Source organism: Chrysoperla carnea, chromosome 1, assembly GCF_905475395.1.
Source record: "Chrysoperla carnea chromosome 1, inChrCarn1.1, whole genome shotgun sequence".
NCBI classification, from domain to species: Eukaryota; Metazoa; Arthropoda; class Insecta; order Neuroptera; family Chrysopidae; genus Chrysoperla; species Chrysoperla carnea.
Window position 1 is genome coordinate 93,907,663 of NC_058337.1, and position 25,710 is coordinate 93,933,372.

Sequence of the window (25,710 nt, forward strand, 5' to 3'; positions counted from 1 at the left end):
ATCAATTTAGACGGGGAATATTGTTTGCAATAACCGTATAGTACCCATCATATCGTCATGAAGTTGATTTCTGACAGTGAAGCGTGTTGTTTGAAACTTTCAGTTGTGTTGTAGGCTAACAGAACACAAGAAAACCTAACCAATAAAACAACAAAATTATTTTTTTAAAACAAATACAAAATTTGTTTGGAATCAAATCCTATTATTTAATGAATGAATATTTGTAGAATTAAACTTGTTTTATTATTTAATTGAAATGGTGGCCTGATTAAAAAAATTTAAATCAAGAAAATTATTACAATAGTTCAATTAAAACAGTTTGTTGTGTAAATTTTCTAAGAAAGTGTTTTGAACTATAAAATTTAGTGAATCTCACAAACTTATGATTAACTGCAAATTTAAATCGATTTAAAGGTATGTTGTTTTGTCAATAAATCGAAGTAAAATCAGAATAAGAAAAAATTGTTTTAAAAACAAATAAAAAACAAAATGCCACATCAGTATGGACTCCCTGTACCTGGTTTAGCGCATGGTGCACAATCTCCAACACCACCTCAACATGGTGCAGTGTATCCACGTTATCCTGGTGCAGCGGCAACGCTACCCGGTGTCGGTGGATATCGTAGCGAAGATCAACGTTTAACACGCGAAGCAATGGAACGATATTTACGTGATCGTTCCGATATGGTTTTAGTAATTTTACATGCAAAAGTTGCACAAAAATCCTATGGTAATGAAAAACGTTTTTTTTGTCCTCCTCCATGTATTTATTTATTCGGTGATGGTTGGCGATTACGTCAAGAACAAATGTTACGTGATGGTGAATCGGATCAATCGGCACAGCTATGTGCATTTATTGGTATCGGTAATTCCGATCAAGATATGCAACAATTAGATTTAAATAATGGTAAACAATATTGTGCGGCTAAAACACTGTATATAAGTGATTCAGATAAACGAAAACATTTTATGTTATCAGTGAAAATGTTTTATGGATCCGGACATGATATTGGTGTATTTCATAGTAAACGTATTAAAGTGATATCGAAACCGTCAAAGAAGAAACAATCGTTAAAGAATGCAGATTTATGTATTGCAAGCGGTACTAAAGTTGCACTATTTAATCGATTACGTTCACAAACTGTATCAACACGATATTTACATGTAGAAAATGGTAATTTTCATGCGAGTTCAACACAGTGGGGTGCATTTACAATACATTTATTAGATGATAATGAAAGTGAAAGTGAGGAATTTCAAGTACGCGATGGATATGTACATTATGGATCGACTGTTAAATTGGTATGTTCGGTGACTGGAATGGCATTGCCAAGATTAATTATACGTAAAGTAAGTATTTGAAAATTACCTTCATTATCTATTATTCTTAAATCAATGAAAGATGCTAAATTTGACGGTTCCTTGTAATAGAACTCGGAACTCGATGAAATTAGACAAAAACCTTATAAAGCTTTCAGGGCCGAAAGTGTAGAGCTGAAAAGACCTCAAAAAACAAATTTGGGGGGTCCCATCAAAAAATCACTCGTTATAATAGTATGGTGGAAATTCAGGTGAAAGCAAACAATTGACTGAGTTCATTGTTCAAATACCATGTATAGACAGTGTTGATTACAGAATAATTTGTTTTTTCACGTCCTGTAAGTAAAAAGAAATAGCTCACTCTTAGATAGCCAGACATACATACTTGTCCCTTGCGGGGATTGCGCACTCACTAATAAACAGTGATGTTTACTACAAAATGTTTGAAACAAAAGTTGTTTATTTTTATATTTTACATTTAAACTTTTGTTCTATCTCTAACGGTTTACAAGATGGGTTCTACGAACCCAAGACCTATGTTGCTCATTTACGAACTTGGCATTACTTTTTACGTCCCGAGCACGCTGTAAAAATTTCAGCTTAATATATTTTTTCGTTTTTGAGCTATCGTGTTTACAGACGGACGGACGGACAACCGATAATGGACTAATTAGGTGATTTTATGAACACCTATACCAAAATTTTGTTCGTAGCATCAATATTTTTAAGCGTTACAAATTTGAGACTAAACTTAGTATACCTTGATATATTTCATATATCATAATAACAGTATAGGTTTAATAACAGTATTTTGTTTTGGAGAAAATGGACACTTGGAATATGGAAGTTTTGTCCTAATTTGCGTCCTCACAGATAAACAATAATGTTTATGAAAAATGTTTCAAACAAAAGTTGTTTATTTTTTTATAAGGAACATTTTTTGTATTTAAACTTTTGTTCTATCTCTAACGGTTTACAAGATGGGCCCTATGGATCCAAGACCCAATTGACCTATGTTGCTATTTACGAACTCAAACTCACTTTTTACGTACGTCATTTCAGCTTGATATCTCTTTTCGTTTTGAGTTATCGTAGTCACAGTCCGATAGATAGACGGACAACCGGAAATGGACTACCTAGGTGATTTTATGAACAACTATACCAAAATTTTGTTGTAATTTTTTTTTTTAAATATTTATGAAATATTGGCGAAAAACGAAATTTCTTTTTTTTTTCATTTTTAATTGTTTATAACTTATGCAATTTTTTATGTGCTGAAAAACGCTTATAGCACATTTTTCTAGACATCATTCTGAATTCAACGATCTATCACACATATTTTTACGACCAGTATTTCTATATTTCACCAATTCGAAGTTGTTGACTAGACTAATATAATAAATCGAAATTTTCAAGAAAATATTTCATTATATTTTCTTTAATTTTTGATATCTAACGTGTGATTTAATTAAAAGTGGTAATGAAAATGATTTGTTTTGTTGACTACTTTGTTGAATTAGACATTTCCCTTATGAATCATCTTACGGGAAATTATCTAATAATTAACATTGAAAATATGAAAAAATATAAACTATTGTTGATTAAATTAAAATTATAAAAGAAAAATAACATGATATTCTGCATTGTAAATTCAAAATAATTAAAATATTTATTTTATAACAAATAAGATTAACAATTAGCTCTAATAATATTGTTGACGGATAATAACTAGGTATTCGCACCGTGTGTGAGTTTTATTGGAGGCGTTTCAATGGTAACGATACACTACTTTAATTATAGAACTGAATGGATGTATATATAATTGTATGGATTGTATTTATGATTTACATTGAAAATTTAATATTATTGTCTCACAAATTTAAATAAATAATTATGATAATTTACATTTGAAAAATAATATTTGTGCAATTTGATTTATTATTTTCACAATTTTCAATGCATTAAGTTTAATTAATTAGTGTTTTTTAATAATTTTAATTTGACATTTTCTATAACATTAACATGTAAAGAACTGCAAATAAGTCATAACAGCGTCCTTGATCGCCAAAATTTTTCACTGAAAACGCTTTCATTGATTTTATTGTCCCTATCATGACTACGCACTCAACGAATAGATGTGTATGTGCACATATTTGCACATAAATCTACACTCTCTATCGAACGGTCCCATTTCGTTTTGTACGACTTATACTCAGTGCTAGATTTATCGGTAAGTCATGCAGATCCGTGCCTATAGCAACAGATTTAAGGAACGCAACGGTACAATTTTAAAGATTATTAAAATTTTTAAAGGAGCTTGAATTAAAAATTTTTTTAAAGCCAAAATTGATGAAGTTGTTAAACTATTAGACTAATGATTATGCCATATAGAAAGGAACTACGGCGTTCAGGGGTTTGTATTGCAAGAATCGTTCAATGAGGTATTAAAGAAAGGTGGTGGAAATTGAAGATAGAGGTGAAAAAGCACCCCCTTTGGTTTTTTGTCATATATTCCTAAATAATAAACGCAAAATACCTTTTTTCATTGATAAAAACAATAATTTTTATAATAAAATGTGAGAAAATGCCAAGTTGAAATAGCAAAGTGAAACAAAGTCTTGGCCCTTGACATATGAAAGTTGCTGAGTTTCAGTTTGATATCACTTTTCATTTTTGAGTCATTGAGTTGACTGACGTACAGACGAGCAATCGGAAATGGACTAGTTAGGTGATTTTATGAGCACATATATCAAAATTTTGTTCGTAGCATCAATATTTTTAAGCATTACAAACTTACGACTAAAATTAGTATACCTTGATATATATTTCATATATATAGGGTATAAAAATGCTGATGTGTGCCGCACTGTAGCTTTTCGCGGTACTTTTGGGCACCTCTCAACAAAGCGAATTCTTAATGACAATAGGATTTTATTTTTTAAAGTTGCATTAGAAATTAGTCTGTTAAAAATGATTTCGTTCATAAAAATTTTAATTAATAATTTGTTTAAAAATTTTTAATTGTATATTCTTTGACTTTTATAATTTATAATTTCCGTGCCAATTATAAATTTATTGCCATCACAATATAAAAATAAATATAATTATTGAATTTGTGTTGTTGTTTGATTTTTAAAATAATAATTACATAATCAAATATAATTAATTACATTGAAAAACGAATATTTATATAAATGTCTTGTTTTTAAGTAGTTTATAATTTTGAAGGCGGTTTTATTTTTGAGTATGTTAATTGTGTTAAATCAGTTTTGAAAAGTCATTAATAAAAATTTATTTGTTTTTATATAATTCTTTCAAATGTTGTAAGTTGAAATGATTTAAGATTGCAGCGACGATAAGCCGCCGGCAAGATCCAAATTAAATTTAAGAAAATTTTTGTTCAAAATCTTATTCTGCAATGACTACTGACGTATGTACCATGTAAGATATTTTTGACATTCATTTTACCGTTATTGTGGATGTTAAACGTCAAAAATAGCTTATTAAGTATAATCCTTATAAAGGCTTTCACATTTAAATCCTGAAGAACAATTCCGATTTTGATGACATTTTATACCATGTATATATGTCAAGGTATATTAAGTTTAGTCCCAAGTTTGAAACGCTTGAAAATATTGATGCTATACCAACAAAATTTTGGTACAGGTGTTAATAAAATCTTCTAATTAGTCCATTATCGGTTGTCTGTCCTCGTGAATTTTTATAGCGTGCTCAGGACATAAAAAGTGAAGTCGAGCTCGTAAATGAGCAACACAGGTCAAAATCTTGTAAACCATTAAAGATAGAACAAAAGTTTAAATGCCTTATAAAAAATAAAATAAAATTATTATAAAAAAATTTAACAACTTTTGTTTTGAAAAATTTTTTCGTAAACATCATTGTTTTCCCATGAGGGCGCAAATTAGCTCAGAAACATAATATAATTTGCGCCCTCACAAGTAAATAGTGATGTTAACGAAAAAATGTTTCAAACAAAAGTTTCTATTCTTTTGTAAGGAACATTTTTATATATTTAAACTTTTGTGTTCTATCTTCAGCGGTTTACAAGATGGGTCCTATAGATCCAAGCCATAATTGACCTATATTGCTCATTTACGAAGTCAACCTCTCTTTTTGTGCTATAAAAATTTCAGCTTGATATTTTTTTTCGTTTTTGAGTTATCGAGTTGACAAAAAGGCATACAACCGTAAATGGTCTTATTAGTTGATTTTATGAACACAAATACCAAAATTTTGTTTGTAGCATCAAATTTTTAAGCGTTACAAACTTGAGATTAAACTTAGTATACCATGATATATTTCATGTATACATGGTATAAAAATATGAAGCTGTAATAAAAAGTGGAGGCTTATAATTTTAAGGTTTTATAAAGTTGACCCTTGAGAGGAGAATAAAATTTTAAATTAATTCAATTAGAGAAATTCTTAATTAACCGGATAAATAAATACCAAACTGTATAATAAGCTGAAGATTAAACGATAGAAAATTATTTTGAAAAAATTTAAATTTAATGTCTAAAATCTTACAATTGATAATTTAAATACAAAAATTAAAAAAATTCTTCACACAGGAGCTACGAAAACTAAATGAGTTTTTGTGCTAGAATTAAATGTGTACTAATGAAGACGTTATCATTTCAAATAAAAATAGATTTGACGATATCCGAATATAAGGAGTGTCAAACTAGTTTGGACCTACACTTATATACGACCTACCTGCAAGATATTAATAATTACATATTTTATCGATATGAAATTAGATAACTTCCGTTAGGTGTTTTATCTTTCTATGCTTCCTAATCTCTAATCTTGTCTTGTTAAATATTTATGAAACACCGAATAGGTAACAGTTATGAAATAAAACGATGTATCTGGATACCCGCTATCTATATTTCTGATAATGGTTTTTCTAATATAATTCATTAAATAGAACTTAAGTGCTGATAATTATTTTCATTTCTTTACTACTATAAAACTGTTGTCTATCTGTCTGTTGTGTGTGTTTTTAGGCGCATCACACAAAAACTACTGGATGGTTTTAATGATACTAAAACCCTTTTGGTGTGTGCCTGTGTTTTTGTTACCAAAAACAACTAAAACCGACTACTTAATAAATCAGCTCCTTCAAATATGCTATATTTCGACTCCCCATTTCAATTTTTTAAAAACGTACTTTACTGTTGGAGTTCTAAGATGGCTGCTGGAGCAGTATCGTTAAATGATCTGTATTACAGTTTTCTTGAACTTATAAAGATAGAGTATTTAAAGTTTTAAAATAGAGTTTTTAATTTTAAGCCACTGGACAAACCTACAAATATATACTGCAAGCACAAAAGCAAACATATAATAGTATCTTTCTTTAAACACATTGCTTAATGTATATGTACTCTCTCATACTCATGAATGTGACATGCGAAATGATTTACCAAACGAATTGTATAATTTAAGTTCTTTTTGGTACAGTGTAGGAAGAGTGTAAAGTGCATGATGTATATGTAGAAAAAAGCCCCGTAAAAAGGGCACCCCCTAATGCAAATTTACAGCTACAGCTTCCGTTGGCGTCCTGATTAATTTGGCGCTGAAACTTCATTCGTTTTTCGTTTACTGTTTGTCCTTGTTTGTCAACCCAAAATATTAAAATGTAATTAATAGTCATTAGTGAACTATTTTTTTACTAATAGTTGGTAAATTTGGAATTTTTTATTTAAATCGGGTATCATTCTTTTAGTTATTTGTATGTGCAACCGTGTATATCTAGCCACATCGTAAATTAGAATTTAACTAATATGTTATTTATTATACCATGTATTTAATGAAATATATCAAGGTATACTAAGTTTAATCCCAAGTATGTAACGCTTAAAAATATTGATGCCTACAAAATTTGGAATAGGTGTTCATAAAATCACCCCATTAGTCCATTTCCGGTTGTTCATCTGTCCGTCTGTCTGGCTGTAAACACGATAATTCCAAAACGAAAAGAGATATCAAGCTGAAATTTTTATAACGTGTTCAGGACGTAAAAAGTGAGGTCGAGTTCGTAAATGAACAACCTAGATTATTGTTTTATGATAGTTCCCTCTATATTCCAAAGTGACACCTACTAATTTAATGAATTTGATAGGCTTGTGAATTCATAAATCTCTCTATTTTTCCCATAGCTACATCTCCCGAATCAGACCTCAGATCGAAATTTAGTAAAGAGCTTTTCCATTTGACTTGACAAGCTTAATTTACTGGTATAATTTTCTACTATCAATAACAGAACACCCTGTATACAAGTACCTATTGTTCATATTTTAAATTTATACGTAACATCTATCATGTATGTGTTTGTTTGTTTATGTTTCCATAACGTAAAAAAACAAACGATTGCGTAATCAACACTGTCTGTACTTAGTATTTCATCAATTAACACAGTTAATTGTTTGTTATCACTTGTAATACGTATGTATATATGTAATATATATCAAGGTATACTAAGTTTAGTCTCAAGTTTGTAACGCTAAAAAATATTGATGCTACGAACAAAATTTGGATATGGGTGCTCAAAAAATCTTCTATTTAGTCCATATCTAGTTGTCCGCCCGCCCGTCTGTGAACACGGTATCTCAAAAACGAAAAAAGATATCCAGCTGAAATTTAATTTTTACAGCGTTTACAATTTAAAAAAAAATAAACAACTTTTGTTTGAAACATTTTTTCGTAAACATCACTGTTTACCCGTGAGAGCGCAAATTAGTCGCAAATTGTTCAGTATGTATTTTATATGGGAATATCAGTTATGCTTGTGTGATATGTATAGGTATATGTGTAATGTGATAGAGTTATCAACACTGTCTATACATGGTATTTCAATAATTAACTCAGTCAATTGTTTGTTTTCAATTGTTTTTCGTTAAAAACAATAAAAAATGTTATAGTTTGTAAATTATTTATTTATAATGTTGTTATATGTATATTTAATAGTTTTTAAATACACACACAATATTTATAATATATGTACTACTATACTAGAATACTATAACTATAAGTATATATGTATATACATAACATAGTACACGAGAGCGTGTTTGTATTTGTAATCAAATCCGTATGTGATTTCATCCTAAAAAGAGTTCCCACGGTCCCACCGCACCGCACCGCACAGCACCGTACCGTTGAATGCGTTCGCGGCCGCGTCGTGAACACACTATGGGTAATAAATATATTATAAAATACATATACTTACATATAGTTGATCAAACATGATCAACAACTGATGAACAACATTATTTAACTAATATCAAAAGGCGCGCGTCATCAGCATATCATATTTTTATAACATTATTAATTTATTAATCATATTATATTATATTCGTTAGTACATTTCTATAATGTCTTATGCATTTATACTTTTTGTTTATTTTATGCAAGTTTTTATTTAATCTGCCTTATTAATTAAAATAGAATTTGTTTATGGCAATCAAAAATGGATTAGTTTAAATTTAGATACAACCTTTGAAATTGTACATAAAGATATTCGAGGTTCTGAAACTTATTTCATCTACTGCTCACTTAGAGAATAAATTATTTTTCAGCACTTTCAAAGCGTGTTATATTAGTCATATACTATATAATTTAGCCTTACCACCCCCTGTAGACTTCTTGTGGCCACAAGAGGCAATTACTTAAATCATTTTATACTTTTTTTTTTAAAATCCCTTTCATTATTAAATGAAACCTAAGATCTACTGATTATCATTGGCTACTGGTTATCGAATGATAGTCAGTGAATGAACAAAATCAATTTTGTCATACCCGCATCTTCCAAATATAGGCCTCAGATCCAAATTTGGAAAAGAGTTTTTTTGTTGCTTTTGATGAGCTTATTTTGGTAAGCTGGATTTCTGCAGGCAATAACAGAACACCCTGTATAATATACTAGTTGTTTAATTTACATCTTGGCATAATACATCTCCCAGGAGTATGAGAGAGTCCGTATGTATACATTAAGGTACATTATAGGCTTGTTTTCATGCTATGAGTTGGATGTAGCTTCGATACGCGTTGACTTGTACCCAGCACATACAGCTGCAGCAGCGATAGAATCGTACAGCTTAAAGGGAATCGAAGCTACAACACTAGAAAGAAACATATAACACCTATAACACCTCTTTCTTAAACGCATTGCTGAAAATTGAAAATTATTGTTTTCGCTACAAAAAATTATATTTAAAAAATGATATTAGATCGATGATTCAATAATTTTATACTTGCTACTTTAAACATATTTGTGTAAAAGAATTGCCTATCATTTGCCTAAAAAAAATTTGGATGTAACAAAATTTTCTTAATAGACAAAATTCTATTGACTTTCGCTTCGATTGGGTTTAAGGCCTACTTAGGGGTTGCGAAAATTTGGCATGGGTCAACTACTCTTAATAATTATTATATTATAATTATTTCTCAAATAAATATTTCAGAAGATTTTAAAGCATCCTTTATGAAGTATTAAAAACATAAGGACAGCTTAAAGTAAAGCATAGTTTAATTTATAAAAGTAAAAAATATTTTTGGCAGGATATCTTCAGTTAGAAATCTCACTGCGATATCACGCTGGAAAATAAATGTTAATATTCAAAACCAAATAACTTTTTTTTTTAGTTTGATTCTGGTGACATCAACGGTGTTACCAGAATTTTACGATACTAAATTTTACGATTAGTTTATTTCTTATAAGTTAAGAAATAAGAATTTAAATTAATAAATAAATATCTCCTAAGGAATTCAGGATATTCTTAGGAGATAATTAAGGATTAATTAGGAGATTCCCGTAACGATTTTTGGTGGAACTATAACAGTCATACATTTAATTATTAATAAATTTTGTATCTTCTGGAAATAAAACATAAAATAAGATCTTCCTGGAATTCCTAATATTCCTGTTTGTCTACAATGTTCAATTACTTTAAAACTTATTATTCATTAAATTAATTGTATTTAGTTTAGTTTAATTATCATCTGTGTCGTCTAGTTTTGAAAGATAAACAGCCCGTGAAACACGCATAAATAACTGTATTTTATCATCTACAAGGTGCGTCATTTTATTCGATACATTCAAAAATCTTGTGACATGCATCAAAAATTTTAATCGCACAAAAGTTATTGAGTTTGAAGGGAAATTTGTTATTCTCACCTCTGATTGGACCTATATCTTTGGGGTAATAGTCAACTGAAGTTGTTCCTTACAAAAAAAAAATTTTTTATTTTAAAAGTTGAAAATGGGTCTTAAGGTCATGTTACTTTTGGTTTTGAAACCAAATGAATTTGTTTTAATATTTTTTATGCTTTGTAAGTCGAAGCTACCATTATTACTTAAAGACCTAGTAATTACTCTTAGTAATAATCTTCATTTTCCTTGAAAACTTTCATCTTAACGATTCTATAACTAAGGTTTCTATAACTAGGCGCATTTTTTTTTGTGATTAATTTGGGTCATGATTGATTTTTTAAGCCGCATTTAATTTGAAATTATTCGAAACGAATGTACTTTAATTAACGAAAATTTTTAATGAGAAACACTTTCTATTTTAAGGTGTGTTTCTATCTTTCATTGGTTAAGTGTTGCCAGAATTAGGTTAGGTTAGGTTAGAACGGCTGTCCTGGGCTGGGACACACTTAGGCCATAGGATCCGTTGTGACACCGAAAAAGGGTTGGCCCATCCCCGGCCACTACTCCATGAACAATTTGGAGCTGTTTATGAACAGCGGAAGTGCTTTGACGTCAGCGGACTTTAGGTCGGAGAGGTCGCCAAAGAGAGGCTGACTCAAGTAAGTCCATCTCCTCATGGCAACAGCTGGGCAGTGACAGAGAAAATGAAACATTGTCTCCTCCTCCTCATCACTGTGACAGCTCCTGCAGTAGTCGTGATACACTGCCAGGCCCAGGCGTTCAGCATAACAGAGGCCCTTGGAAGTGATTAAGATCTTCGGAACGCCTATGATTGAACTCAGACCATATCTGTCTTGTAGTACCACAAGTACGTTCCTCCCTCCATCTAAGATTTTCCTTTTTTAAGATATTCTCTTTGAGGAGCAACTTGCAGTTCGCAAATGGGACTTCCGGATATTTATTGATGCTTGTGTCCGGCAGAATTTCCCTTTGTCAGAATTAGTTCGAATTAAATGTCGGAATTAGTTGCCGTCATCAAACTCAATAATTTTTGTCTGAACCAGACTTTGATTGATTTGGAGTATTAGAGTATTTTTGGATGTAACGATTAAATGACGCATCTTGTATGTTTATATATAATTACAATTTTATATGAATATATGAATATATGTTACGCTTGACAGCCTTAGTAACAAGTTAACTAATTTTTGTTATTACTATTTCGGTTTATTTGGATTTCGTCGAAATTTCTTCTTGTAAGAAGGTATATAATATGGGAAAGAAATTTTGGGATAAAAATTTATGGTGAAAAATCTAGCCTACGAGTAGTAGTGTATGTATCTTTCACAAGGCATTGTATGCGTCAAAAGATTACTATATTCTCCAGTTAAATTAATCTTGCAGTAATAATAACAAATATTATTATTAGTGGTTTTGTAAAAACTTTCTTAATAAGAAGCACACTATATGAATAGTATAATTTGACATGACCAAATGGTTTGATACAAATGAAATTTTCTTATCTAAAAACACCGAGAAAATATAATATGATAAAGTTTGATGGTTTGATAAGCAACTTTAAAGACTATTAAGAGGTTGTAGTAGCAATTTTTTTTTGTGAAACTTCGAAATATTTAGAAAGGATTGAATAAATAAATATAGTGAAAGATGAAAGATTCGAAAATAATATTTTCTTTTAATAGTGTACTGAATTCTAAAAGTAAGAATGATTGTTTGTTTGTTACCCTTTCACGCAAAAACTAGCGAATGAATTTAAGTGAAACAGTACAATAATATAGTTCAAACATCAGAATAACACATGAGTTATAATTTATAATGATATATTTTTAACAAAATTAATGAAATTTTATCTGACATTTTACTGCTCCATCTATGATCATCATTTTGAACCATAAATTAAAGATTTCTGTAAAAATTTAAAATAGTAAATGTAAAACAATTCACGGCTATCTTTTCTGATATACTCAATGAATTATGACTATTTTACACTTTAAAAAATTAAAAAATTTGAATGTATACCTGGTGATTTTTTTAAAGTTTCCACTCAATGGATAGGAAAATCATAAAACGTGAAAAAAAGTATTAACCAACTTTTAGAGGTAATGAAAATGCATTATAACTATTCCGTTTTCAAAATATGAGGGTTTTTTAATTTTTTAAAAATTATCCTGTACATAATGATTATTTAAATAATGATTCTCACGATTACTCAAAAATCGTATAAAACTACTCAAAAAAGAACAGTATACGATAATAATTATAATAAAATAATAAATTTTGATAAAATTCAGTAAAATATCATTTTTCATTACATAATATTAAATTTAGATATTCATCATCATATCAATATCAAATTTTATTCATAAAAATAATTTATTTATTTTATTATTTATTTTGATTTGTATTTTGATTTCAATTTTAATATAAAATTTATAATTAATATTTAATGTAAATACATATATTATGCACTGTTTTAATTAAAATACATAATACATGTACATGTCTGTCTGTATATACAGGGTGTCCCGTGACGCCACGGTCATAGCTTAAGAATATATTCTCTGAAAAATTGAAAGTGCCTGTTGGACTTTCTTCCAAAACCCAATAATTAAGGAGTTATTGGCACTATTAACTTTAACCAATAAAGTAAAGACATTGCTGAGTAAAGTAGTTTAATGTTTTATTAATTAAAAGCTGTAGCTGATGTCATTCTGCACATTTTCGTTTTTTATTCAACTTTTTAGTTTAAAAATAGGCTGAGGAGATATGCCACTTTTAACGACAAGTACCAATAACTACAATGCAAGTATATTCACATTAGGGGCCGTTCATAAAATACGTTCGCACTCAAGGGGGGGGGGAGGTGTTCTGCTGAGTGTGACAAGATGTGTTATCAAAAAATTTTATTGGAGAATTTCTTTCAGCTATTTTTTTTTCAATTTTTGTCATGATAAAAAGCATTCATTTCGAATAAGTAAATATACAGATAGCTAAATTTAAAAATTTTTATTATACATATCGGAGCATTTACAGAATCCTTGGACTTCTGATAAATAGAAAACACTATTTATTTTCATTATAAAAGGGTTTTGTTAATTTATTTAAATTTTATTGGAAAAAAAAAGTTAATATTTTTTAATATAAAAACTGGTGTACTATTAATCAAAATTTGCTAGTTTTAGGAGGAGGGGGGACTTAGTTTTTGTGACGTAATATTTATAAGAGGGTTACAAAAAGTGTGACACAGTGTGACAACCGGGGTAGGGGGTCTCAAAATCCTAATTTTAGCGTGACGTATTTTATGAACGGCCCCTTAAAAAAAAGTACTTATCGTAAAAAGTGACATATCCCAGTCAATTTTGATGCTAAAAAGTTGAAGAAAAAACACGAAAATGTGCAGAATTGCATTTGGAGTACCTTTTTATTAATAAAACATTAAACTACTTTATTCAGCAACATCTTTACTTTATTGGTTAAAGTTAATAGTGCCCCCTTAATTATTGGATTTTTGACAACAGTCCAATTGGCACTTTCGACTTAAAATTGTTCAGAGAATATACTCTTAAGCTATCACCATCGAGTCACGGAACATCCTGTATATTGTTAATCAAATCAGGCACTCAGGTGCGAAAATTAAACGGCCCCCCCCCTTCAAAACGCCCCCCCCCCCTTTTAAAATAATAGAATTGAAGCTAATATAATCGAGTTAAAGGAAAAAATTTATCCCCTCTCCTCAAAATTTAAAGGCGTTTTCGAAACCGTGCATCTAAGCGGGAGGCTAACTGATAGCATTTTTATAAATTATAGTCTATGTGTTATTATGATGTATAAGCTATATTATTGTAAAGTTTCATTAAAATCCAGTCGGTAGTTTTTGCGTGAAAGAGTAACAAACATCCAGACATCCACCCTCGCAAATTTTCATGATTATAATAATATAGATTCTATATTATAGAAGATAATAATGATATCTAGATATGTGTAGGTACGTACACATATTTATAAAATTTAATAAATTATTGATTTTTTGTTGTAAAAATATTAATGAAATCATTTAAAATTCAGTCGTCAATAAATAACAATAATAAAAATAATAGTAATATTTTTTATTGTATTTGCGTCTTGCCATGTCATTATTAATTTTTATAAAATAATATTAAATTTTTGTTTTAAGTAAAATAGATTATTTAAAATTCCAAATATTCCATATTCTATGTTAATATGCTTTGATTGTTGTGCTATGTTTTAATAATTCTTATTGATATATCACTTTTATTTAGTACAATACCAATAGCTATATTTTCCTTTAAAATTTGTGATTCTTATCTACTTCAGAGTATGCAATTCAATTTATTCGAGAATATCCTTTTTTTATGGTAAAAAAAAATTTAAGAAATAAATTTGTCCATAAACCAAAATAAAACAAGTGAAAACAAACAATTGACTGAGTTAATTGTTGAAATAAACCAACACAATTATGGCGACCGTTCAGTTGCCATTTATTTGGTTTTCGAAAATATTTTCTAGAGTTTTTTTTTGTTTTTCGAGAATATTTCACAAGACCACTAGTTAAAGCTACCTGCAAATTTTCAATTCCCTATCTTTTATAATTTTGGAGAAAATGGACACCAAATTTTGTCCTAATTTGTGCCTTCGCGGGTAAACAGTGACGTTTATGAAAAAATGTTTCAAACAAAAGTTGTTTATTTTTTTATAAGGAACATATTTTACATTTAATCTTTTGTTCTATCTCTAACGGTTCTATCTTCTATCTTACAAGATCCAATTGACCTATGTTGCTCATTTACGAACTTAAGCTCACTTTTTACATACTGGATACGCTATAAATGAATAAGGTGATTTTATGAACACCTATACCATGTTGGTAGCATCAATATTCTAAGTTTTACAATCTTGGGACTAAACTTAGTATACCTTGATATATATTACATATATACAGGGTATAAATATACAACGTTATGCGAATATGATTACGGAAAATTCGATTGTGATTTGAATGATTGATGCTGCAATAAGCTAAGCGTGTATTTAAAATTGTTTCGAATTTTCCATAGAATTCATCAATTGTGTGACAGTTAATAGAGCAATCAATTTTAATATAGCATATTAACGAGATAATTTATAAAAAATTTCACGCATAGTTAATTTATTGTTTTTAGATTATATGTGTTTTGTAATATATATTTATCATTTAAATCTCGAGAACATTATATTACATGCTTTTAATCTTCATGGCTATATAAAATTACGATTTTTGCCTGAATTTCATTGGTCAATTTTTTAATTTTACAAATACGCATTTCAACTACCATGTAGTCATCATCATTATGAATTAGCTAATCGTAATTACTTTTATAAATAGTGGGCGATTCAGAAAATATCATTAGCATACACTAAAATTTTAATTTCATATAGTATCAACTTCTTCTTGGTCATCAGATATCAGATAAATCAAATCGTTCATTAATATAACAAATAGAATTGCGGAAAGTTGGCAACCTTTTTCTTTTGAGGCTCATACATCCTTAATTAGTCGGGCACAACGGGTTTTTTTTTCAATAATTTAATTTTTTAAGGTTTTAGTTTTAATTTAAATACTTTTTTTGTAATTTCCAACGACTTTGGGCAATCAGACCTCCCTCGCTAAAATTTTCAGAATTGATCTAGACTTAGTCCAACTTTATATAAAAGAAAAAAACAAGCCTTTTGTCCAAAAATTGCCTTGATGCTCCTCCATCTTTAAACATTTTGTCAAACTAAAATTTCATTTTTTAACAATATTTTTTTATTCTAGAAAACGTCTATTTATGCATTTGTTTTCCAATATTCAACCTATTATAACTTGAAAAAGGTCAATTTTACTAAAAATATTCAACAAAATACCGTAATCCAAAAAATTAAAAAAATAATTCTTCAGATAAAAAATCGCAATATCCATTATTTGTTTAAAACATGTGTAATAATAATAGATGAGAATTTTCCAATAATCTGCGCTTATAATTCATAATAGCCAATGTTTCAAAATACTAAAAGAAATCTTGGTATTAATTAGGGTACACGAAATGCGAGCGAAGTCGCCGTACTAATCGGTGAATATTTGTATGAACTTTCTACGAATAATATAAAATGATGCATACTTAGTTAAAATAATTGACCTTTTCTGGTCGATAAAAAATAACAAAGTGTTAAATATTTTGTCAAAAATATTATTTAATAGCTTTATACCCCCCGCTTCGCTGTGCTCAAAAGTAAAGACCACTATAGCCTCCACCTCTCTTGCTCTCACTTATCCCCCTTCCATAACAATCGAAATAGGGTAATGAATTGGTTTACACAGGTAAAATATATGTACAGGTTTAAATTTTCTTGGAGATAAATTATAGCTCATGTATGAGCTATGTTATGGTTAAGTTTCATTCAAATCCATTCATTAGTTTTTGCGTGGAAGCGTAACACACACACAAACATCCTTACTTTCACATTTATAATATTATATAGGGATATGAGTAGAGATAGAGATTGATGTTAACACAAAAACACATATCTATGGAATTGTGAAAATATTGATAATATGCATTTAAAAATATTAAAATGAACAAAAAATTTCAAAATATATCGATTACTGGTTGATTGACTGAATGTATTATGTTGTGTAATAGTTAATTAAAAACAAGTGAAAACAAACAATTGACTGAGTTAATTGTTGAAATACCATGCATAGACAGTGTTGATTTCTTTATCACAATACACATACAAACATGTGACACATACATAACTGATAATTAAGTATAGTACATATTATAAAATTTCCGTCTAATTTGCGCCCTCACGGGTAAACAGTGATGTTTACGAAAAAATGTTTCAAACAAAAGTTGTTTAATTTTTGATAAGGAACATTTTTTAAACTTTTGTTCTATCTCTAACGGTTTACAAGATGGGTCCTACGGACCCAAGACCCAATTGACCTATGATGCTCATTTACGAACTTGACCTCACTTTTTACGTCCTGAGTACGCTGTAAAAATTTCAGCTCGATATCTTTTTCGTTTTTGAGTTATCGTGTCCACAGACGGACGGACGGACAACCGGAATTGTCTAATTAGGTGATTTAGTGAACACCTATGACAAAATTTTTTTCCTAGCATCATTATTTTTAAGCGTTACAAACTTGGGACTAAACTTATAATACTATGTATATTTCATATATGCATGGTATAATAACTAATATGTAAATATAACTAAATTAAATTAAAGGTTATTGGTTAATTTCTCTCTCCTTGTTGAAATTTTATTTGATTAATTCAAATTCAATAAATTATTATTACATTATGGATTTGGATTTATTACATTTTATTTAAAATGTTCTTTTTCTCATACATATAACATTTCATATATTTACTCACATTCAAAATAATATTTTTAAACATCGTTTATTATATAATACATCATCATGTCAATTATTATTATTATTATTATTTGGGAATAATTTATTTCAAAAATCAAATTAATTGATTTGTCTATTTATTTCGGAATTTGTAATTTAAAAGGTAATCAGGAAATATTCGTCTCTTTACGGGAATTAGGTATATCAGGATGCTAACTCTTAGCATCATTACTTAGGTATTTCAACAATTAACTCAGTCGATTGTTTATTTTCACTTTTTTTTTTTTTAATATTTGGTGAAAATATATATTTCAGTTTATTTGATTTGGTCATGTAGAACAATATTTAGTGCTAATAAAAATATTTATTATACTTTATTAAAAATAATATTGAATTTATATGTTGTGTATCCAATAAATTTAGACATTAAAATAAGATATGATAGTTTTATTAAAATCTAATTTACACCTTATCAAATCATTATTTTGCAATAATCAACAAAATATTAAATCATAAATTTTTAAATAATATCCTATTCAATTTATCAACCATTAAATTTTATAAATCTGAGATATTGCTATTTTGAGTAATGCAGTCACTGCGGGACTTGATGAAAGTAGATAAGAGTATATCGTTTGGGGTGCACGGGGTAACTTATTCAGAGTGGTCCATGTTATAGCTGAATTTCATTTAATAAAGATCACATTATAATAATGATAATTTTTCAATAGACTTATAGCCTTTTCTAGATATAGGAAAGACCCTTTTCTAGATACAGGATGTTCCATTCTATTGTAAATACAAAATTTTAGCTGTACTTATTCTAATTATTAGGAAATTGTTTGAAAGTATTTTTACTTTATTTCAATATGAAACGACCAACTTCGGGATGAGGTTGTCATTTTTTTAATTTTTTTTTTCAGTGTGATTATAATTACGAAAACTAGTAATAGAGTTGTGGCCTCATCCCATTTCGAGAAATAAACACTGATTATTTTACTATATTGCAAATACAGTAGCATTTTACAATGCCCCAGACATGGGTCATCACATGCTAAATTTCCAATTTTTCTGGGCAGCCGTTTTTGGAATATTCGCATTAATAACCTAAAAAAATGTATTAATAACATTTTTATCGTCAGAGGTGATTCTTATTAACATTTCAAAAAATTATTATAGAATCGTTAAATTCTTCTAACGTTTTATTTAAAAAAGAAAATCACTTTAATTTTTTTTAAAATCATAATTAGAAACTTTTATCTCGACGTACAACAAAGTTGCAGGAATCATGATCCATATTCAAGAGTATAACAATCACTAATCCGTAAATACAGAAATAAAAAATAATTAATAAACATTGATATATCTCAAATATCATACTTACGATATAATTTCAACAAGTTTTAATTATTCACACATTATATTTGTTTAAAAAATCCATAAAAATAGCAAACAGAAAATTAAATTACAGTGAAAACCATTTATAACCAAGCAGGCAGCGTCCATCAATACTCAGTTCGTCAGATGAATTCATCGTTTGATAGGAAAGATTTCCTCAACGTCGAATATTTACTATTTTTCCTTTCACACAGTGTGATACGTTGTCTTAATTTTGCGTCTTAATTTTGAAAAATCCATAATATTTTTTGTCTTTTGGCTTGAACATTTCCAGCTTCGTGCCAAGTTTATTATCCTTTTGGTTTCTACCCATGCTACCTAAGTTGAAAGATAGAAAACTGCATCTTACTATTGAAGATTTTATTTTGCACCGCTGTGTAATGCCTCAACAAGTACTAAATCGCCTTCGCATCGTTTCATACTCTGCAAGAGATGCCGTTTCTTAAATTTAAAAATTTACATCATTTGTAAAATTCCACCAAGACTTTTCTAAATCCACTTTACGCCCAAAAATAATAATCATGAAACGGCTAGGGAATGAACTTTGAATCTCTAGTTTTCACGGCTACCACATGAACAATAACCAATAGACTAGTGTTGATAATATATTATGATTAGCATGTCATTTATTCACTTTTCAAATCATATACATTTTAAATTGTTTATGTTTACAAAATTCAATCTGTCAGTGTTTATATTATCTTTTGAAAAATCCATCCGCTAAATTGAAAACTAAGATCCTAGAGGCTTCGGGTTCGAATCCCGAACTCTGGGTAATATTTTCATTCTATTTTAAGTATACAGTCTTACCCTCATATGTTAAGTGAAATAATACGTACACACACACACACACACACACACACACACACACACACTTTTTCTCCAAATTGGTGATGCAGTCTCGTCCTAGCCTAATTACAATAACTTCCTATACTGGGAAGTTAATATGTAATTTGAATCACTCATATAGCAGTGTGAAACGTTTGTGTGTTCTGTATACACAGATAAACAAATAGGATTAAGCTAAGAAGAGGCTACCAACATACGACAGGGGTGACGGAATTGACTACGTCCTAGACCGGAAAATGTCATTTGTTTCAAATCACTTGTTATTTTTGTCAAATTAAAGCACCATATGAGAATAACAATCTACTAATCAGAAAATACATAAATAACAAGTGAAAACAAATAATTGGCTGATTTAATTGTTTAAATACCATGTTTAGACAGTTTTTTTACGTCATGTAAGTAAAGAAAGATAGCCACTCTTACACACAAAGTGATAAGAATATCTTTCTTCTCACTTCATCAGTGGACATATATACACTATACAAACAAACATATACATAGTATATGTAACGTATAAATTTAAAATATATACAATACTTGTATACATACTATAATATATTTAGAACGAAACAAAAAGCTGTTTTTTATTTAGTGTAATTTTCACTGTATTGCAAGAAAATCGTATAGTAGCCGTATGTACGTTCCCAATCCATACATGCTTGCTTACATTAACATAAACATATAAAATTAATATTTATAAGAATATCAAATTCTGATTAACATTGTAAATAAAATTTAATATTCTCTTCGATTCAAAAATAATAAATATACAAATTTTAAAACTATTTATTATTTTTAATAAAAATATTAACTATCGAGAGCCAATAAAATGTGTTCAATTCAATTAAAATGTCGCCAATTGTAGAAACGCGTTACTGATAAAAATTATAAATACTCAATACTATGCTTATTGTTATACAGAGTGTTCAAAAACACGGGACCATAAAAAAGGTGGTCCATCCCTTGAGTAAATGTAAGACTTTTGGACCCACTGGGGGCTTTGACGCTTTCGTAAGCTCCTTCTGAAATCTCTGCATTGGAAAGAGATAATCATTCGATTCTTAATTTGACACGCAATTATAATAAGTTTAAATAAAAATAACAAATGAAAACAATAATTGACTGAATTAATTGTTGAAATATCCTGTATAGAAATTTGGATTATAATTGTGCTTGCATTATTTTAATTAAAAGAGTTTAAAAAACCAACACAAATATGGTTTTTTTTTTGTTTTCGAAAATATTTTCTAGAATTTTTGTGCGTTTTTCTATGATGTTTCACAAGACCACTAGTTGAAGCTACCTGCAAATTGTCAACTCTTTTTTTATAGTTATGGAGAAAATGGACACTAAACTTTTGCCCTAATTTGCATCCTCACGTGTAAACAGTGACGTTTACGAAAAAATGTTTCAAACAAAAGTTGTTTATTTTTTTTATAAGGAACATTTTTTATAAGGAACAGTTTTAATTAATAAAAATTTGCAAAAGAATAGAATATTACACTTTATAATTTTAGGTATTTATATGAATAATGATAATGTTAACCATTACTCTGCCCTAACGTATCTCACTTGATTTGTGCCAGAAGACCTTAAAAACTAATTTATGCCTTTTTTTCAGGTGGACAAACAAATGGCGTTATTAGAAGCAGACGATCCAGTTTCACAGCTTCATAAATGTGCATTCTATATGAAGGATACCGAACGGATGTACCTGTGCTTATCACAAGAACGTATCATACAATTTCAAGCCACTCCATGCCCCAAAGAACCAAACAAAGAAATGATCAATGATGGTGCATGTTGGACAATTATATCCACAGATAAAGCTGAATATCAATTTTTCGAGGGTATGGGTCCAGTACGATCGCCTGTCACACCTGTACCTTTAGTACATTCGTTACATTTAAATGGCGGGGGTGATGTTGCAATGTTAGAATTAACTGGTGATAATTTTACACCATCGTTACAAGTATGGTTTGGTGATGTAGAAGCTGAAACAATGTACAGGTGTCAAGAGTCAATGTTGTGTGTTGTTCCTGATATATCACAATTTCGCGGTGAATGGTTATGGGTACGACAGCCAACACAAGTACCTGTATCGTTGGTACGAAATGATGGTATTATTTATGCAACTGGATTAACGTTTACATATACACCAGAGCCTGGACCCAGGCCACATTGTACACCAGCAGATGATATTATGCGATCAGGATCAAGCCAAAGAAACTCTAATAGTAATAATAATAATAATAATAACGTTCCTGCAATATCAGATGTTCCCTGGAATTCACATCCAGGAATGCATTGATTTTAAACTGTTTTTATTATGAATTTTGTGATGTGTATAAAACAATTTTTTCTGTGAAATTTATTAAATGTTGTTGAATTCTGGTAGTTGAAATTTAAAACGAGTAGATATCATTAAGGGGTTGTTCCATTTAACGTTCAAGTTACGTTGCGGGCGATTGAGAACTTTATAACTTTAGCATCTCTAGCTCTGACGAAATAAGCTACAAAAAAGTCTATTTTATGTGATATAATTTTAAATAGAAAATGCCTTTCGAAATTCATTATCTTCTACAAGAGTTTTTTCTATCAATGTCAGAACCATGGGGATCGAACTCCATGTAGAACAAATGACTGTCACAAATAAAATGTCAGTAATATTCCTTTTGCACCGAGATAGTGGAGCGAGCGTAAGGCGCGAGTTGATTTTTATAGTGACGCATTTATGTAGTATTTCGTTCGTATGTTCGTATGTGTTCGTATTTATTTCTTGCAATGCACTTCGGTGCAAAGAGAATAGTAGCGGCGGATACGAAGTGATACAAATATTTTCTACCATTACGTTGACAAATCTTGTCAATTCTCCCGCTTGAGTTCGGCATCCTTGTGTAGTCTTCATGAACTATAATGTTTCAAATATCATATGTGTGTATAGTAGGAAAGGAAGGACAGAAAACCGTGACTTTTGTCACACCGAAAAAATTAAGTCTGTGGGTTCTAAAAGAGTTCGTGTCATAGCTTTATGCAAATTACCATTGTGCGAGAGAGAAACGATTGTCTACTGAACTGTTGGAAATTCGCCGGGCCTCTCTCTCGACTAGCCATATAGTAGTATTACATATATGGTTATATTGTTACGAAATTTAGATTCTAAACAAAATAAATAATGTACATTTAACGTCATTAACACCAATTTGGTAAGAGAGTACAATTTACCCCAAAAAATTATGTTGGTAATATTCTATCAGTATACAAAAGATAGTCAATAATTTCCACACTGTTAGAACACGAACGTCATTAGGAATAATTCGGTAAGAGAGAACAACTTGCTCCAAAAAAAATTATGTTTGTAATATTCTATCAGTATATAAAAGTTGGTCATTAATTTATACACTGTTAGAACACGAAAAGTAAAAAATAATGACTGAATATTTGAAGGTAGAAGTTGATTCACTCGCAGCTTTTGTCCTTAGCAAGAGATCTGTTAAAATTGAAATAATTTATTTATAACGGTACTATATATTCGATTGTTAAAATGGAACAACGCAACGATTACCGTTGTCAAACTTATTGGCAACATACTCGTAATAGATGGTATCCATCGTAATTTATACAAGAACTTACTTTGAATATCAACTATCAATTTTTGTGTGTATAAGTCTGGCTTAATTTAAACAACGAATTTAAAGAGTCAGTTTTTTTTTGTAAATCAATTAGGTCAATTAATATATAAACTTCAAATAAGAAGAATTTGTCACCAAACGGTACCAGAACTTACTCTATTTATTGATAAGAATGCCTTTCTTAAATAGAACCACTCGAATAACAAAATTAGACTACATAATTCTAACATATACACGTTCCAGTATTAGTCAAATTGAGTAAGGATATTTTTACGGCTGTTCTATTTACACAGAAGAGTAGATCTCGACAAACATAAATGAAACGCCTAGTTTAACTTTGGTATATTTTCCAAAACGTTTATTGATCTTTCGAAAGATCTTTGATTTAATTGATATAAAATGTACTAAAGCACATAAGACGTTCTCTATTTGGGACAGAATGCATGCATTCGTCGGAAAATATGGTACCAAATAAAGCGGCGATTAGAAATGAAATTTCCTGCCCATAAAAATTGTCTTTATTTTTTTTTGAACTTTATTGATTAATGATTGGGTCGTATTAAATTGAGAACAGCTGTGTAGCGTATGCCAATTATAAAGTAATGCAAAATCATTGGCATACGTATAAGATAGATGACTTTGTGACTTAAATAGATCCCTTTTGTAAAACAATTAAAAAGATCAATGTAAGCCACGAGGATCCTCTCGTAGGTCCACCCAAGGACCCGAATCATTACTTTTCTCGGCCACTTGATTTTTAAAAATATTTTTGTCGCCTGAGCATCGACTTGAGCTCTACGAATTTATTTACATTTTTGAAATTTTACATATATTCTTTGAGGAACTAGTCATTACCAAACATTTAAGAGTTACATTCCTCAAAAATATCTTAACAGTTGATACAGGAATGAAACATATGAAAATATCTATAGAACTTTAAAAGTGGAAATGAATTTGTAAAGTAATTGTAAATTGAGGTGCAATTTGACGGTGGAATTTACTCGCCAACATAAACTGAAAAAAATGAGCGCGATGAAAAGTTTGAATTTATATTGTTCAATTATTTTTTGCAACAATCCATTCCAGAGTTAAAAACATCAATAATAAAAACTATAATACATATTATCATATATCAATCAATATCTCGAAAAATTTATTACTTGGATAATCAATTGTAAATTGAATGTTGGATTCGTTATATTCTTCACTCTCTTTTCCACTAAACGCAGTCAAACTATTTTGTTTACATATTATTATTCAAAGCAGTTCTTTTGGGATTAAAGTAATCTTAATAGGATTGAAGTGATCCGATTACTCTTTTCGAAATGCTATTTACTTTGACATTAAGTACTACATGCGTAAGCGTACTTCAATCCAAACTCATTTTAAACTTAAAAGAACACGTCTGTATTTGTCGTATCTGTGTATTTTTTAGGCGCTTTCACTAAAATCATGCTTCTGTGTACATAGTAACTTTGATATTTTTAAAATAAAATCGTCAATTATAAAGTTTAATTAATAATTTAAAAGTTATTTTCAACTGTATGTTAATTTATAAAACAAGTAATCATGACATTGAAAATAATATAAAATGCAAATCAGTCATATAAATAAATTTATTATGTATTTTAAACTCATGTTTAGATCTGAATAATTAATTTAATTTTTTGTTTTGTTTAATGAGTGTGAGTACAAAATGGACACAAAAAATATTGGGAAATAAAATATTTATAATGTACATATTTTTTAAACATACATAAGTGTTTTTTATCAATCTGACAAAAATTGGTTACCAATAGGCCTTTTCATCGATTTGCTTTTGTTTCGGATAATTGTCAAAAAACTATTCAGCTAAAGAAAATCTAATATATTTTACCTTTATTAAACAGTGCTTTTTGATAAAGATAGAA

At 29.2% G+C, this 25,710-nt stretch overlaps 1 protein-coding gene across 1 annotated transcript; it reads left to right on the top strand.

Moving 5' to 3' along the window:
- On the top strand, positions 1 to 25,234 carry LOC123306058 (suppressor of hairless protein). The gene is made up of 2 exons (XM_044887927.1): positions 1 to 1,350; positions 21,790 to 25,234. The coding sequence occupies exons 1-2, from the start codon at positions 490 to 492 to the stop codon at positions 22,477 to 22,479; spliced, it is 1,551 nt and encodes a 516-aa protein (XP_044743862.1). The 5' UTR covers positions 1 to 489; the 3' UTR covers positions 22,480 to 25,234.
- The last annotated feature ends 476 nt before the right edge of the window (positions 25,235 to 25,710 follow it).